The following is a 17610-nucleotide window of genomic DNA, read 5'->3' on the forward strand; positions in this document are numbered from 1 at the left end:
CCAGTCCCTATCCAAGCTCTCTGCTGATCCTAGTTCAAGAGTGTCACCAGATGATGGATAGTCATCGCACAGAGAGTGAGGCTCCAGGTAGCCACCATCAAAGTCTGTCAACAATAAAGTAGAGCAACTCCCACTCGTGGAGGAACACCTGCCTTCTGCATTTGCACAGGCATCTATGTTCTCATAACCAGACCTCTGCGAGTAGGGGTACTTAACAGAACACACACATGACAAATCATTTTCTTCCTTTTGTAGTTCTTTGTTTCGGTTATCCAAACTAGGAGAACATGAAGGAGTGTTGTAATGAATGCCAAAAAGTAATGAAAGGTGTTCAGAACTGGCGTGCGAAGAATGACCTGGTGTGCTACTTTGTGTCTCTGTACAAGAGTAGTCCCAACGATGTAGTTCTTCACTGTTTGCACAGGGGGTTTTACCCTCACTCCAAGCCCCCTCGTCACATAAACTGAAGTGTTGATATTCAGAAAGCCACCTGTCATTTTCGGAATCAAGAAATCCTGTATCCGAGCAGTGACAAGATGACAAAGACTGATTACTTTGGTAGTCTGATCTTTGACCAAGACAAACAGGCTCTACCGCATGTATATTTACGCTTTGCAATGTCTTGTCTTTAATTTCTTGTCGGTTTGATTGGAGGGTAGTTTGTGTGACACTCAATGTCTTGGAAGGTATATGAGACCCTAAACCCTCAGAAATTTCTTCATGTTTTTTCCAATCAGACAGTGGAGCAGAGCCTCTCTTGTGAGGAGACGTTACAGCATTCTGTCTTCCCAGGCTTCCTCGCCGGGTCCTCTGATTTTGAGAAACCAGACTACAGTGAGGTGCAGCTGAAGCTCCAGAGTATAACTCTCCGATTTCACTTAACACTGCATCAACACAACATGACACTTCATCCACTGAGCCTCGTACAGATGTTAGATATTGCCTGAGGTCAGATATTTCCTCCTGGATCTTATTTATGCCTTTGAGCTCTTTCAGGATATGATCCACGATATTATTAGAGCCTTGCTCCTCGATCTGTTGATTGTCTTCAACATGGATGTTTTTAGTTATTTGGGGTATTGTATCCTCCACAACAGAAATCCCAGACTCACAATCAGAAAAGCTGTTTAGTCGTGGCAATGTGAGGGAGGGATTGGACTCTAGTCTGTAGTTTTCTTGTGGTATGTTCAAGTTCTGTTCCACCGTTGGATACATGGACGATTGCAGAAGTGTATACGTTTCTTTTGAGTGGTGCTGATCTTGTCCATCAAGGCGTCCTTTGGGGAACATCTCAATGACGTAACACTCTTGATTAGCTATTTCCCTTTGTAAGAAAAAATACTGTGATTCTCCAGTAATACATCCTCAGATTGGTGTAAGCAATCATCTTCTGTGCCTGGCAATGTCAGACAAAAGAGAATCAAGTTTGGAATTACTGGCCAAATGAAATGCTGAAGCACTGATTTAAATTTGATGTTTGCAAACATAACATTTCATTTCCTAACGAACATATCAATTAAAATTGATCTGTATTATTTTTATTGGTATCTTGGACTGTTATACACTAATATTTAAAACAAAAAACAAAAACAAAAAACGGTATAGCCAATATACTTTATAGTGTCGCTTGCAGTGTACAGACACACGATCAGGCTTGCAACTTGCATGCAGCTGCTTTAACCTCTGTAATTGCAATGCTTTGGGAACATAGCAATTAGATGACATATAGGTTGCAGTCCACGTCCTGTTTCAACTCTAACAGCTGTTCTCCTGGATTGCTCTGGTAAAACCCTTTCTAGATTCAGCTGACTGATCAGGATAAAAATCAAAAAGAATTTGATGGTATTACATATTACCAATTTCTTACTTATTGAGTAAAATAAATGTTTTAATGGTAATATGTTAATTTATGTTATAAGCCCAGTGATTCATATTCTGATAATCAATTTTGTCTAAATCTGCCAAAAAAGTAACTATTGACGCTGTATTGAACTACAAATAACAACTATAGTAAATGACAATAAGTTACAGTCAATCAATGAAAACACATCGCATTTGATAAAATAAAGTATATAGACTAACTTAATTAAACTATATAACTGTAAAGTTAATCTGCAAATCTCCTTAACAAAAATAAAATCTTACCTTTTGTAGTCGAGGGAAAATAATTGAAGAGCCTGAATCAGCATCATCACACTTGATCCATTTGTATTGATGTGACTGTATCCTCCACAAGTGTACAAATACTGAATTTGCTTCTGTGTCTGATTTAAATAATACTCTTAAATTTTTTGAAGACTGAGTTTTCCCCCTTGGTACCATTCGAGTGTTGTTGAGTCAAACAAGGGATGGAAAGCAGTTTACACATCACATGGTAATGTTGTAATCTCGACATCCCCCACCCTTCTGCTTTCTCGCTCACACTGGCACTGGCAATTCAGCACAAAGATGTTTTGAGATGTTAAGAATGTTGTTTTCAGCCTCAAATGTCCCTCCTCTGCTTTGGCCACATATGTAATTTATCCAGTATATTGTCTCTATTTCAATTTCCCTGATAATCTGTATGAATATGCAACAATGAGAGGACAAAGAACCTAAAAACACATTATATATTTCTTTTTAAGCCCAAAATATTTTTACTTTCATTTAAGTTGTTTCTTTTCTAGACCATCAATAGCTTGTCAGCAAATAAATTATGCAGAACATCACACACAGTTGAACAGAAACAGCTTGAAGATTCTGAATCACTATGCTATAAAAAAAGATCACTTGTGTTTGTGCTCTAGAAATGAAGTTGCAATGTGAGTTTTAACTTTGATGTATTTAGTTTAGACTTTATATTTATTTATACAAAGGTTAAACAAAACAGTCCTTCTACAATGAAAGTGTTCAGCCCTTAACGGGGATTATGTTGAAAAATAAAAAAGAAATACCTGTTTGAAAATATTTTACACTTTTTGGTTTTACTGATGCTTAAAACTTAAAACAGCCATCGTATATGCATGTGTGTATGTGTGTGTGTACATATTGGGTTAGAAAATGGATGGCTCTATTCAACAAAAACTGTAATATCTACAGTATTTACTGCATGAAAGATAGAGCAAAAGTGATAGAAATTTGAGAGATTATGAAGAATAACTTCCATACCTCCCGTAGCTGCACCCTGACTTTATTGATAGCTTTCAACCAACGAACTCTGGATGGAGAAAATGGTAAAGGTGGTCCTTCCTCATGAAACCTGGGAAACATTAAATATATGAACATAAACGTGAGGGAAATGTTTTTTTCTGTAGAAGAAAAATATTTTTGGAACAAATTTTTACCTTTGAGGTTTAGATAACACTTTCTCTGTTGGAGCTTCATTTTGCAAGATTCGTCTTGCGTCGAAGGACGGTTGAGGTATAACCTTCTCGCCAACAGTAGAATGTCCATTTGTTGTAAAATGTCCATTTGAGGAGGGATAGAAGCTAGTGCTATGATAGGAGTGGAAGGATTCTTCGATTTCTGACCCTCCAGTGCTTTCGTGACCAATCTCACTCAGCTGAGAGCTGGTTTGACTCAGGTTTCCTGATGACCCAAAGCGACTACTTTCCACCGGACTAAATTGGTAGGAGAAAGAAATGTTTAAATTGTCAGTTTTTTTTAACCAAATAAAAACAACATACATAACAATTTCTATACTAGTTAAAGTAGATACGTGGAGGTCATTGTAGTAAACTTTTCTTTTCAATAATCTTAAATTTAGCTTTTAAATGCTGTCGAAACAATTTTCAAAAGAAAGAATTTTAAACAAAGGTAAATTGAGATGAGTGAGCCCCACATGTCTACCAATAAGTATTTAACATACTATTTTATCAAGATCTATTTTGCTTTGTCAAGCTTTGTCTAAATACTAAACACGCGTTGTTTACATACAACATAGGACCTAAAAAGACACCAAACCTTGAAGGGCGATAGTGGCATGTTGAAAAATATTGAAATTTGAAAATTAAATATGTTAGCAATTGCATTAATTACTACATCTACTTTGGATCTTATATATATGTTATATGTTTTAGATGGAAGTTATTCATCAGTAAAGTTCTTAATGCCTTAATCTAACAATGATTATTGTTGATCACAATTATAATACCACTGCATATTTCATTATGCAACTTTTTTTTTTTTATTATGATAATCATATAAATGGTAAGCCATATAAAAACAGTGATGACAATTGATCTGCATCACATCAAACTGTAATATGCACAATGAGGAAGTTATTTAGATTTAAATAAAATAATTACTACATTTAAAGTGAAAAGACTATTAAAAAAGTAAGGTATTTGCCCTCTTTTCAAAAATCAGCAATTTCTGTTGCACGTTTTTCACATTTTAATGTTAAATGTTGTTTGATGTATCTGTAATTATGAATTTGAACATGAGGTAATTACTGTTTGCTAGTAAATTATAGTTAATACAAAAAGAAGTACAAACAAATAATGGAAAAGTTATGAAAGGTGAACATGTCAAACGTACATATACTATGATTTAGGTGACTGAAAAACAAAACATATTTCCATGCTCAAACACATTTTACGTATAGATGCTGGAAATAATCAACAGCAAATGATACTGGACAGAATATTTCATTGAGTAAGCAATTTGCCAGATGCTTGCCAGAAGTATTAGCTCCATTTGCAAGAAGTAATAAAAGATAAATGCAACAGAAAAGAGTCTGCAATGGAATATCAGAATTTTGAACACATTGTTGATTTGATCCCCTATTGAATATTTTCAAACACAATACAGCTAACAGATGTATACATTGTTTCTATTCGCTTAAGAAATACTCATTTTAAGTGTTGCAAATTAAGGAACATGATATTATATTATTTGAAAATGCTCATCAAATTGAAGCCCAAAGTCACTGATTAATAATAGCCAAAGTTATATTACCAAAATTCATCACCGCCAACACGAGCTCATTTTGACATACAAATGTATTATAGAAAATTGTTATAATGCTCAAAAATGCTAACTAGAGTAAAATGTGCTTGACCTTGAAATCATGTTTTACAATGATATGAATGGATATTTTCTGTTCTTTAAATTAAACAATGACTAGATTGATTTAAATGATAGGTTGTAAAGCTGAGAGCATAATCTTTGGGGGAGAATGTAATTGCATCATAAATGGTAGGGAACAATGCAATTTATAATGCTTTTACTAGCCTTTTTGTATTCAAAAGATTCCTCTTAGATGGGCTGTCCAATGACTCTTCATCAAGAGTACCTGCAGGAGGGTTTGTTTCTACAAGAACTTTAGTATCTTTTAAGGTCAAGGATGTTGAGGAATCTAGTTTGGGGGAGGAAATGCATATCTGAGGGGTGGCTATCTCATCGATGGAACCTACCAATTCAGTTTTTGAAGCATCAGATGTGGAAATGTTTTGCACTTGATGCGTTTCACCAATTGTTGGTTTGCTACTATTCTTTGGTTGAGAAGTCACTACTGAGGAAACGGCTTGCTTTAGTGGGTCTGTTTGCCAGGGAAATCCTAACTTTGTCTGAAATAATGAAGGAGTAATTGTTTTTTCCTCTTGAAATAGTCCTCCAGATAATGTTTTTAATCCTGAAAAAAGAGAACTGCTGGCTTCTGTTTGGGGGCCTGTTGAAGAAGCAGATGTCATTGCTGGTGTGAATAAAGATCCGATTGATTTTCCTGCATCACTTTGTGTTGATAGGAAACCAAACAGAGGTTTAGTTTGAGATGGTGCAGCATCTTTTTTGACATCGTCAACAAGTTGGGCTGTATTTGAATTATTGTTTTGGACAGCTATGTCCTCTTCACATCTAGGCTGTTCCTTAGTTAAGATTGGGTTTTCTTGAATGATGTTTTCCTTAACCGCAGGTATTTTTTTCTTTGTGTCATCTATTTGAGCACTGAGTTCACAAGTACTTGGGGAAGTAATTGTGTCTGGACAAACAGCCACAGGTGACACTTCAGTCGTATTTGTGATGATGTTGGATTCATCCTGATTGCAATCTGCTTGATTGGAGTCCAAAATATTCTTTGAATCTGATAAGGTATCTTTTGGTGCCAAATTTTCATGTGTAGCATCTGCTTGGGGACTTGTAATAGTTTTGGACTTCTGCTCACTTGGCAGTGATGCAGGTGGTTTCAGTGACGGTTCCGTCCCCTTGACTGTCGCCCCACTATTAACCACAGGAACTGATGCTCCAGTCTGTGATCCTGCAGTCTGGGCAGTGAGACCTCCAAACATTCCCCCGAGGAAAGACCCACCAGACTGTGCAGCTGTGGCAGTCCCTCCAAACAGCCCACCCAGTAATGGTGCGGCAGTCTTTGTAACATTTGGCTTTGCTGTGGATTGTCCTCCAAACATTCCAAAAAGAGACCCTACAGGAGAGGGTGCAGTATTAGAATGGAGATCTGAAGCCTTTGGAGGTGTCGACTGAGTGTTAGACCCTCCAAAGATACTCCCAAGTAGTGAAGCACCAGGTTGGCTGGCAGAGCTTTGGGGTGCAGCTCCTCCTAGTCCAAAAAGAGAGCTTTTCTCTTGAGGCTGAGGGCATGTATTGGAAGATACTGCTGGTTTAAAAAGAGAGGACATAAATCCGGTGACTGTATCTGCTGATGAATTGTCAATAGATTTGTCCACTGCTGGTGTCTTCTGTTGCACATCGATCACAGGTGCGGGTTGCGACTCCTCCTCATTTTTGGGTGGTGTTTTATCTTGAGTAGACTTATCTCCTAAAACTGTAGTACCTGCAGGTTCTTGCACGAGATTACAAGTTCCATTTTGAGCAACGTTATCCGCTAAAGCTGGTTTGTCCATTTTATTGCAATGGTCCTCAACAAGTAAGCTTTCTGGAAGTGGGCCTGTAATAGCAGCTTTCTGCAATGATTCTGGCTGCTCTTCACTTTGAGGGACAATGGATGGTGTAGACCATTCTTGACCTACTGGACCTGATACTTTGTTATTGTCAAATGTTTTTTGTACATCTATATGTTCAGAGGGAGAATTGTTTTTCTTGCCATCGTTTAAATTTGGTGTATCTGTTGTTGTGGATGGTGTGGGTGAAACTGAATCTTTGAAAGCTGAAAGCAAACTTTTACCTGGCAACTCAGCTGGATGTGAGACTTCAGGTAAAGGCTCAGCTTTTTGTGGAGTAGCTGATCTTCCGAGTGTACCTCCCACGTTTTGAGGTACAACAGCTCGCGTGGTAACACTACCAAAAAGGCCACCGAATGCCCCACTAGCCTGTGTTGCTGTGGTTGATGCTGATGGACCTCCAAAAATACCAGCAAAAATAGACCCTCCAGTTTGAGAACCAGCTGTCCGAGTAGCAGATCCACCAAATAAGCCTCCCATTAAGGATTCTCCTGCTTGAGGTCCTGTTGTCTGAGGAACAGAGCCTTCATTCTTTGTGGGTACAGTGTGGGGAGAAGATTGCTGACTAGGCCCTCCAAATAAACTACCTAGTAATGATGCTCCAGGCTGCGCTGTAGCTGCTTGCGGCGAAGAGCCTCCAAACATAGCTCCTAATAGAGAACCACCAGACTGAGATCCAGGTTGAGTGGTGGTGTTTCCAAACACAGAAAATATACTTTTAGCTTGTGCATCATTGGGCATTGATGGTCCAGGTATTTTTGTTGCAGGAGATGGCGCTCTTTGGCTTTCAGTAGTAGGTTCACTACTAGGCCCAGAAAATAATGAAAGCAAGCTTTTTGCTGGATTGTCTGTAATGAATTCAGTTTTGGAAGCTGTCTGATCTGGTTTTCTGCCCTTAGACCAAAGGCCTGTTGTTGGTGGTTCCTCAAGAAGTGTATTAGAGATTGTTTTCTTTGGGACAGCGATGCATTCAGAATTTGGTTCTATTGATGAAATATCACTGCATTTAACTTCAGAACCAGAACTTAAAGCAGAGTGATTCAAACTTTTCACATTTTCATCGTTCTTTGAATGTTCACTTGAAACCTCACTCACATGTTCTTGAACCAAGGTGCTGGACACAGGTAGACTTTGGGAAGATTCTGCTGGCTCTTTGCTAGCAGAACTATGAACAGGTGACAATTTAGAGGCTGGCTGTTTAGCTTTGCCAATGTCTGACACAACATGGGTTTTAAAAGGTTCTTTGGATGGTGCTGCTGTATGTCCTCCTGCCCCTGGTGTATGTGGGGTATTGGGAGTATCAAACAAGGAGAAAAATGATTTTTTGGGACCCTCACTTGAGGTAGTCAGCCCACCAAATATTCCCCCAAGAACAGATGTTCCATGTTGACCCTGTGCTTCAGGCTGGGGTTTTGATTGTGTTTGAGCCCCTTTTTGCTGTTGAGCTTGCGGAATTGTTTTTTGTTGTGGAGATGAGGTCATTGTGTTTTGGGCTGCAGGGGGACTTGGGTCGCTAAATATTGAAAACAAACCCTTCACTGGGTTTTCGTTTGAACTTGATGACCCAGAAATGATTCCCCCTAGAAGGGATCCTGATTGAGAGTGAGACTGTTGAGTGTTTGTACCACCAAACCATGAAAAAAAGCCTGTCTGCTGATCTTTTGGGAGACTATTTCTCTGTTGTGGCTCCACTCTGGATTCTGTTTGAGAAGGAGAAGAAGAGGGCGTGGAGTGTGAGCTTCCGAACATTGTTAATAAACCTTTGCCAGGTGATTCAACTTGAGGATCATGCGAAGTAGCATTTGGGGGATTTGCTTGAGAGGGTCGAGTGACAGGTATAGATTGTGCGAGAGTTGAGCCACTTAAAACTGAAAATAAACTTTTGCCAAGCGACTCTTCCTGTGGAGTTGTAGATGATTTGGTTGTTTGAGCTGTGGGTCCTGATTGTGTTGCTGCTGATGATCCTGTTAGGATTTCTCCAATTGAAAATCCAAACAAGCCACCAGAGGGTTTTGATTTGTTTTCATGTGTTGTATTTTCAGCAAGTGATGCAGCTTCTGATTGGGTTACAGTATTGCCTTTGGCAGTGGAATAATGTGCTTCAGATTTTTGGGAGGAGACGTCTTTTTCTGGACCAATTGTACCACTTTGGTTCAGTGTTTGTTGTCTCTGTATTCCCTTAGGTCTAACTGTAGTTTGTTTTGGTGTGTCCTTTCTTTGTGGTGTGGCGGGATCAATACTAAATAAGCTGCTAATCGATCCAAATATATTTGACACTCCTGGAGGCTCTTTATCTGGTCCAGCACTTGCTTGTATAGAAGCAGTGTTTCCAGTTTTGATTTGCTGATTCAGAGATACATGTGAAGCTTTCTGCGACTCCTGCTTGGGTTCTTCTATTCCAACTGCAGATTTTAGAAAGTTCATGAAACCTGGTTGCTCAGAAGTTTTTTCAACTTTGACATCCCCTGGCTTATCATGTGCAAGTTGAGGGAGACCATCTTTAGTTTGGGATTCTTTTGATCCCAATTGAACTGTTGCCATCTGTGTTGGAGTCTGTGGCAATCTTGGTTTCTGTAAATTGCTGTGAAATTGTTTTGGGGGATGAGTGACTTGATCTGTAGTTGCAACTGTTCTTCCGTGTACATTTTTTGTAGCAATTTCTGATGTATTTTCTTCTTTGATTATCTTTGCCTTCAAATTTTGTAAGCCAGATGAAAACACATTTTTAGAGTGTTTATCAGCTGTATTATTGGGTTCTGATCGATTACAGGAAGATAAGCTAGTCATGATTGATTCAACTGTTGTACTTTTGCCCACAACAGATGAGATGAGGGAAGAAATATTTTTGACCTGACAATTTGGTTGTGCTTCGCCTGGAGCAACTCGCTTCCTCCAGTCTTCTTCAGATACATCATCAACATGTTTCACAGTAACACCAGTGGATGAACGACGTTGTTGGCTTGGCTGGTAACAATTGTAAAGTATCTGTTGATTTGATCGCCCAGTAGAATTCAAGGACACAGCTACCTTTTGCGCTAGAAATGTTCTATTTTCTTGGCTATTCCACTGAGGGCCATGATGGTCTTTATTATGACAGGAAAGGTCAATGACGTACTTGCTCTGGTCTTCTGATATGCAGTTGCTTTGCCTTGGAGCCATACGAACTTTGTTTAATGTGTAAGATGTGAAATCTACCCCTTGTTGGCCTGGTGACAAAAACGAATTTTCAAACATTTGACCAAACTGCTCAAGATTTAGGTTCATGATCTGATTTCCTTTTGTATAAGCTGAAGACAAATCTAAAGGAGCATTAAGGAGTTGAGATTCATTACGATCTTGGCCTGGCAACCACAGGAGCTCATCTTCATTATATAGTGGGATTTTGAAGCCACACACTAAAACCATTTCATTGAAAAGCAGTGCACTAGGAAAGCTGTCGAGTGTCTGTGCATTTCCCAAAGAACTATCTTCAGGAGCACATGCATACACATTTTCACCAGCTGAATCTGTGAGCAAGGCATAAATGTACTCATGATCAGTATAAACAAAGTAACCACAGTCACCATCTTCAGCTGGCCACCACATTCCTTGCTCCAACAGTGCAAGCCACTGCTGATACCATTCTGTGTCTTCAAGGTAAATAGACTCATCCATGTCATGATTGGCATTTAAGGGATAATTTGAGTGACTGAAATTACAATGACTTTGTTGGATCATGTTATTATCCATACTATGCTGCCAGTTAGCAGAGTAAGACAAGCTTGGTGCGGTCTCCTCATAATAGCCTTCATGATATGCGATTCTATTCAAGCTGTAAGTGCTGCTGTCATTACACGAATGCCATTTTCCTAGTGTTGCCGTACTGGGTTTAGTAGTTAAGTTCAATATTCCCTGTTCACTGGATGAATGCTGTAGGTTTCCTAACGCTTCGTGGCTATTCCAAAATTTCTGGGGGTAAGAACCATCATTCCTGCTTCCATCAGAAAAATATGGCTCAATATGTTCATCGTGACAAATATTACCTTGCCAGGTAGTAGAAGAAGTAAGTTGTTGATTGATTGTTGGAGGACTGTAGCCAAGAGGAAATGCTTGCAATGCCAATTTTTCAGAAGTCTGGGCATAACCCAAGTCCTCTCCTTGGAATTGAGAATTCAAAGACTCATTCTGAAAGTGCTGCCATATAGTGCTTCCATGAATCCACTGGTTTTCATCATAGGATGGACTTATTTGATATGGGGAAAGTTGTGTATTATAAAGGTTTTGGCTTGTTGGTTCATAGAGTGAAGGCATGCTTCCACAAATATATGGTTCAATGGTCTTTACTGAGCAATATAACTGAGGTAAATTACCAACACTGAATGATGAGTAAGTCGCATGACTCTGAAGTGATCTCGCAAATGTAATTGATGTTCTCAAATCAAGACAATCAGAATCAATTGACACAGGTGCAACTTTGAAATTATGTCTGCTTGGTTTTGGGATTAAATAATTTTGACCATTACTTTGATTGGTATTTCTACCAGCACATGCTGCAAATCTAGCTGAAGGATATGGCTCCTCAGTACTCTGGCTTGATATATCATGATGTGCATGGGCAATAGATTTCATAGGAACACTTTTATCTTCAAGTTTAGAAAAAATACTTTGTTGGATAGTTTTTGGTGTCTCATTGTCAGTGTATTTTTGTAAAGATTTCTGAGAACTTTTAAAATGTGGCGGTGCCTGCAATGTCTTTTGAGGCACCGGTTGCGCTAATGATGGATGGGATGTTGTGTCATGGTCCTTAGAAGATTTTGTTAATTTGTTAAACAAATCAGAGAACATGCCAGATTGAGTTGCTGTCTCTTTCTCTTGTTGGTAAAATTGGCTATTCTCCACAATCGCTCGCTCCTGAATTTTGGATTGTTGTTGAACCTTAACTTGTGTAGATGACTTCAAAGGTCTATAAGAACCACCTGGTTGACTGTTTTCTTTTGAGTGATCCTGTGGTTGACTCTGTTCTGGCCTTTGAATGTTACTTTCTTGAATTTGTTCATTGCTTGATGTTCTTTGGACAATTCCATGAGGTTGGCTTGACGAAATGTCTGGTGTGTTTATGCCATCGGCAGAAGCAAATTTAAAAAGACCGGCGAAAAGACCGCCTTGTTTGGATGGTGGTTGCTTAACAGGAACTGTTTGTTGTCGAGAAAGTCTTGGTGAACTTGTTTCTTGATGGCCAATTTGTGTTCTTGTTTGATTCTTGAGGTCTGCTCCTTGATTTGGACTACAATGAACATTGCTTTGCTGGTGAACTGATTGATATCCCCAATCATGCTTTTCTGATGCTAATCTTGGCAACTCAGGTAATGTCTTTTGCTGATATTGAATTTTCTCAGCTTCAACAGAAGTTCCTTGTTTAGGCAGGCAAGGGATGTTTCCTTGTTGTTTATCATCAGAAAGGTTTGTATTTTGTGCTACATTTTCTGTTGATGAAAATTTCAATATACCAGAGAGCAGCCCTCCCATCTTTAAAGATGTTGTTTTCTGTTGCTGGGGAATGTGATCGAGTATCTCTGGGGATGCACTACTTGCGGTTGAAGGGTTAAGTGAACCCCTCTGTGGCACATTGTGCGACATTCCTCCTTGCTTTGGCTGAGAACAGGTCATAGAAGAATCCTCAGGGGAGTTCCCTTTAAAAAATCCTGTCAAAAAACTCTGATTTGGAGCTTGTTGTTGCAGCCGATTATGTGTTTCTGTTGGTTTTGGATTTGATGCATGTTCTGGATATGAGCTGAGTGAGCCACGGTTCTGATATGGAGGGTTACTAATATTATTTTGGTTTGAGCTCGCGGTAGCAGACACAGGGCTAAATATGGTAGAGAACCATCCCTTTTCTATATTTTTTTGTGGTGTGTCAGATTTTTGCTGGAACGTATTAGACGTTACATTGGATTTTTGTTGTGATTGTTCTGGTTTTATAATGTTTCCAGGGGAACGGACATCTTCACTAGACGCAAACTTCAAAAATCCAGAAAAAAAACCTCCTTCTGTTTTTGGTTGCTGCTGAGTTGAGACATTTTCAGAAGACAAAGAAGGCGGCTTAGGCTTAGTATTTGATAATGGCTCATCATATTTTTTCTGAGGTCCTGGCTCCTCAGACGATCTAAATATGGGATATACTGCCACAGGTGGTGCTTCATGTGTTGGTATGGAGGGGAAAGGTGTGATCAGTGAACTAATTGACTTTCTTAGATTAAAGAAGTTGCTGCTTTCCGATTGCATGTCACCATTAGGCATTGCAGATCCAGCAAAAGATGCACTGTCTTTATTTGAGTTGCCTTCCATTAGTGGTTTATCTTGATAAACACTACAATGATCGATATGTGAATCACTTTGATAATATGCTGGCTTTGGCTGTTCGATGTGTTGAGCTGAGTTCATATCTTTTGATGAAAACAGCTTTAAAGGATTTAATTTTTCCAACACTGAGCTTCCTGGAGCTTGAGGTTTTGTTCCAAAGTTCTGTTTGTGTGCCTTTGTGTCAGAAGTACCAGTACAAGCTTGTATGTCAACTTCACTTTGTATCTTAGCCTTGACGAATGGTTGTGAAGGCAAAGTGAACACATTTTCAGGTGATGTTTCTACTGGAGATACAACAGCTACTGGAGTATTGCTGTTTGATTTAGGAATAAAAGACAGCAGTTTTGTTATTCCAGATTTTGGCTGCTGCACAGGTGGCGGTTTTGAATCAGTGACAGATTGTTTGGCGGCCCCACCGACTCTGTCCGTGAGATTACTGAATAAGGAGCTCATAGCACTTTTTACACCCGAAATTCCAGAGGGAGTGTGGGATTGATTTTCTGCACCAGGATCCCTTAAACTGCTGTGATCATCTCCAGCAGAATCTGTTTTGTTGCTTCCTTGAGATGAAAGCCTTGATTTGCTTGATTTTGGAAGAGAACCATATTTGCTGATTTCTTCTTCTTTCTCCGCAAGATATTCGGAAACCGTTTCAACTAGACACTGTAGCTCATCCATTGGATCTACATAATCTTCACTAGGTTCTTCTACAGGTGAAAGAACTGCTTCAGCTACCCATCCACCAGTTTTGGGTTTTCTGCACTTTTCCCGAAATCCCGCAAAATTGTCCATGTCTCCATCAAAAGAGAAAGTTTTGCTCCTGATGCGTCTTGGAATCACTGTGGGCATTTCTTCTGCAGAAAATGGAATTTCATCAAAATCCTCTTCTGCACTGAAAAAATCGTGCTCTCCAGAATACATACAATCAGCATCATATAGTGAATGCATCCTTGCATTTTGCTCTTTCTTGTAAGCCACATAATTTTCTAGGGTGGCATCCAGTTCGTTTTTAGCCCACATTCTTGTCTTATAGAGAAGGCCGTTTGTGTGTTGTTGGGGACTGGATGTTTCGCGCTGCCGCTCTTGCATTTCTGACAGTTGTGGCATAAACATATCCCCTCTTTTGTCACGGAATTTCCCAACGTCTTGGGAGAAATCTTCTTCATTTAATTTGTGTGCAGCTTTACAGTGAAAGCCCCCTGTGTCCCAGAATTTTTTCTTTCTCCTGCGATCTATTGTGTCATAGCCCTCAGGATAGTTTATAGGCACATAACCTATTTGTTGACTATTTTGAAGGGGAGAGATTGCTGGTTCGAGGTAAGGTTTTGCCATTTGAGCAGTGTTTTGGTGGTCATCTAGGAAGTCACTTAGCTGAGGCTTTTCTCGCCTTTTGTATTTACTTTCCCAATCTTCACAACCCATGCCAGAATCTACAGGTATAATTCTGACTCGTCCTTTTTCATTCACTGATCTAATTTAGTTTAAAGTGGTTATATATTAAGAAGGAATACATTGGTGGAAAGGGAAAAACAGAAGAGCAGAAAAGAAGAAGCAGAACAAGAAACAAAGCAAGCAAAAAACTTGGTTATCAGTATGAATAATTGAAAACATATTTTATGCAAAAGGGATGACGTTATGCAAAGATCAAAGTGTTAACCTTCTAGAGATGAATTACTGTAGATTGCACCAATTGATGCAGCATGTTGGTTTAAATCATCATTAGAAAACAAGATATGATAGTGATATCACAGAAACAATATGGCAATTGGATAAAACATTTCTAACAAATATAAAATAAAAGCAGATGCAAGTAGCGATGTGTATGGCTTTTGTTTGGTTGAATAAGTCAATCGTACCTGCTTCTCTGTTCTCTGTATTCCAGTTCAAAACTGTGCAAGGAGTCAGTGCAGGAGTCTAGGTTGTGGTGTGGCCGAGGCCCGATTGGATACTGGTGCACCGAGGAGTTGGGCTGAGCAGTCGTATGATAACGTGGCGGTAAACTATTACTAGTCTCACTGCGGTAGTCACTATCCCGGTCATCTACTGCACTGTCCTGGTCATCCAAAGCTGCAAGAAAAGGAAACATCTTATCTCCTGAAACACAAGTTGTTGCTGTTTGCCTTTTTGTATGATGGTGAGCGCTCCAATATTTTGGGTTATAATCAAATTAAATTATTATGATTAATAATCGTAATTGTAATCTGAAGCTTTCATTATAACCCGTTTTTTCAGATGTTCTCTTGACATCACCTCTAATATATAAAAGGTAATACGGCATCAGGGTAACTTTATATTGCCCGTAGGCGTAAATATCATTGGGGATTGATGTCTGGTACTGTCAGGTGGCATACGTTCCAGCTAAAATCATTAACCTGAATGGGATAAATGGCAGAAAATGCATGGACAGAAGAAAACACAATAAAACAGTAATTGCATGAAAACAATGATCTATTTAATCAGCGCAAAGCAGAAAAAAACAATTATATAGCAAGGGTGAAAATAACGGTGTTGAAGTAGTGAGGAATTGCAGGTGTAAATGGGGTATCCTGACAGGTACAAAAATAATCAAACTAAAATGGCCATAAAAAGTCTACACACCCCTGCTCTAAAGCCAAATTGTTCTGTTATAGAAAAATAAAAATCAGGAATAACCATTTAAAATCAAAATAATACGTCATTAATCTCACATGTTGTACGGTGCGTTTGATTAAGAACATATTTTTTAGGTGAACTGAAAATAAATAGCAGATATTGCGGTTGCACAAGTACGCACACTTTTAACTGGATGTGCCTATGTCAATAGGCAATCAGCATGGACATTTTTTATAGTATATATTTTGAAAGTAGAGTGGCATAAAAAATGGATCAATGGTGCATTGTGGTCTCATTTTTATTAATATCACATTTTGTCATGTGAACAGTGGTGTGTAGACTTTTGCATCTCCTGTAGTTGGACAAAATATTTTTAGGGAATAAGGAATTGTGGCATGCAAAGGGCACTGAGGATTGGCTAGGGGAATCATTTCAATTAAGTGTGAATTTTACATACTGAGTGAGTCAGCCCATCCGAAATAGTTGCCTGGTGAAAGTGCAAATATAACAAGGGGTGAAATCAAGTAGTTAAGTGAAGTGAAAATACAATAGTGTGATGTCTGTGTTTTAACTGATAATGGAAGAATTGTGAATACCCACCAATAGCTGTAAAGACCTCTGCTAACAAAGTGACATGCAAGCAAACTTTGAACAAAGCCATGAGGTCGAAAGCATTTTTAATAAAAACTACATTTGTCAATCCCACAGGAAGGAAGAAATAATGCATGCCAAAGCCTGCGGTATGAGAAAGTTTGAAGAATAACTCCATCTACAGGCGAAAAGTAGAAATTACTCACAACACTGTGAAGCTGTGGGGGGCAATGAGTGACCATCAATGTCGTCCTGAAGAGTGAACTGCATGTGAAACAAGCACAATACACAAGCAACATGTCAATATACAAAAATGGTAAAAAGTATTACTCCTGGATGACAAACTAGCATGTGATTTTTTTGTCAAACTGTAAAATGTAGGGTGAGCTATTCACAATGTCCTACCTCATCATGCATTTCCATGGAATTAATTTGTTCCAATTTGTCTGTCCAGTACTGCGCCTCATTCTCTGGGATGTCTGGTGGAAAAATAGACAAAAAAAAGTAATTCTCTATTTTCTCCTAAATATTACAGGATACCATTATAATACGTACTGTAAATGCTGATTTAATGTGTAGTTTGAAGTGTGGTGTAAATCATTGTTGAATTGCTTATGATAGTTTGGATATAAGCAATGCAAAAATGTACAAACTGTGAACTTGTTTTTTGTGCGCTTTGTTTTATAGTTACAGTATAATCATAACAGTTTTACAGTACGTGAACATTTGTTGTTCCTTGATTGAATCTGAAATGTTGGAATAATACATTTCTCTGTACAAGAAAATTTGACTACTCATATGTTGAGAAGAGTATTAAAAAGAAGAGGCTAGAAAGCAAGTATAAAATACCCAAAGGAGACATGGATTTACTGACAATGTCAGCTTCAGTGAATAAGATATTAATGTTTAAATGGTATGTTCCATTCCAACCAAGAAAAAAAAAAAAAAACAATGGAGTTACACTATACTGTATGTTCTTGAATTGGTCAAAAGGGCACCAGGCTGCATGATGACGTCCTCAATCGGTGAGTCATGCCTCGGGCAAATTCAGAACCAGCTGCTGACATTTCAGTCCAACAAGATTCTGGTGGTCATGTCTGATTTGCTCCAGATTAACACGACCAGCAAGACTTACACTGATTTTAAAATACCCAGAGCACTATGCATTATGTTGTGTGTAACTATTTTAAAT

The 17610-nt window shown here is 38.8% G+C and overlaps 1 protein-coding gene across 1 annotated transcript in view; it reads right to left on the bottom strand.

Annotated features, from left to right (window-relative positions):
- Window positions 1–17610, bottom strand: part of LOC148411662 (uncharacterized) — a 48944-nt gene that overhangs the window by 18743 nt on the left and 12591 nt on the right. Inside the window, exons 6-12 of the mRNA XM_088434273.1 lie at window positions 16824–16897; window positions 16625–16682; window positions 16285–16314; window positions 15092–15302; window positions 5215–14706; window positions 3324–3599; window positions 3148–3238 (exon numbers count right to left, since the gene is read on the bottom strand). Coding sequence (XP_088290399.1) covers window positions 3148–3238; window positions 3324–3599; window positions 5215–14706; window positions 15092–15302; window positions 16285–16314; window positions 16625–16682; window positions 16824–16897 — 10232 coding nt within the window. The remainder of the gene's footprint in view (window positions 1–3147; window positions 3239–3323; window positions 3600–5214; window positions 14707–15091; window positions 15303–16284; window positions 16315–16624; window positions 16683–16823; window positions 16898–17610) is intronic.

Source organism: Hippichthys cyanospilos, chromosome 15 (genome assembly GCF_059441005.1).
Source record: "Hippichthys cyanospilos isolate Australia breed blue-spotted pipefish chromosome 15, RoL_Hcya_1.0, whole genome shotgun sequence".
NCBI classification, from domain to species: domain Eukaryota; kingdom Metazoa; phylum Chordata; class Actinopteri; order Syngnathiformes; family Syngnathidae; genus Hippichthys; species Hippichthys cyanospilos.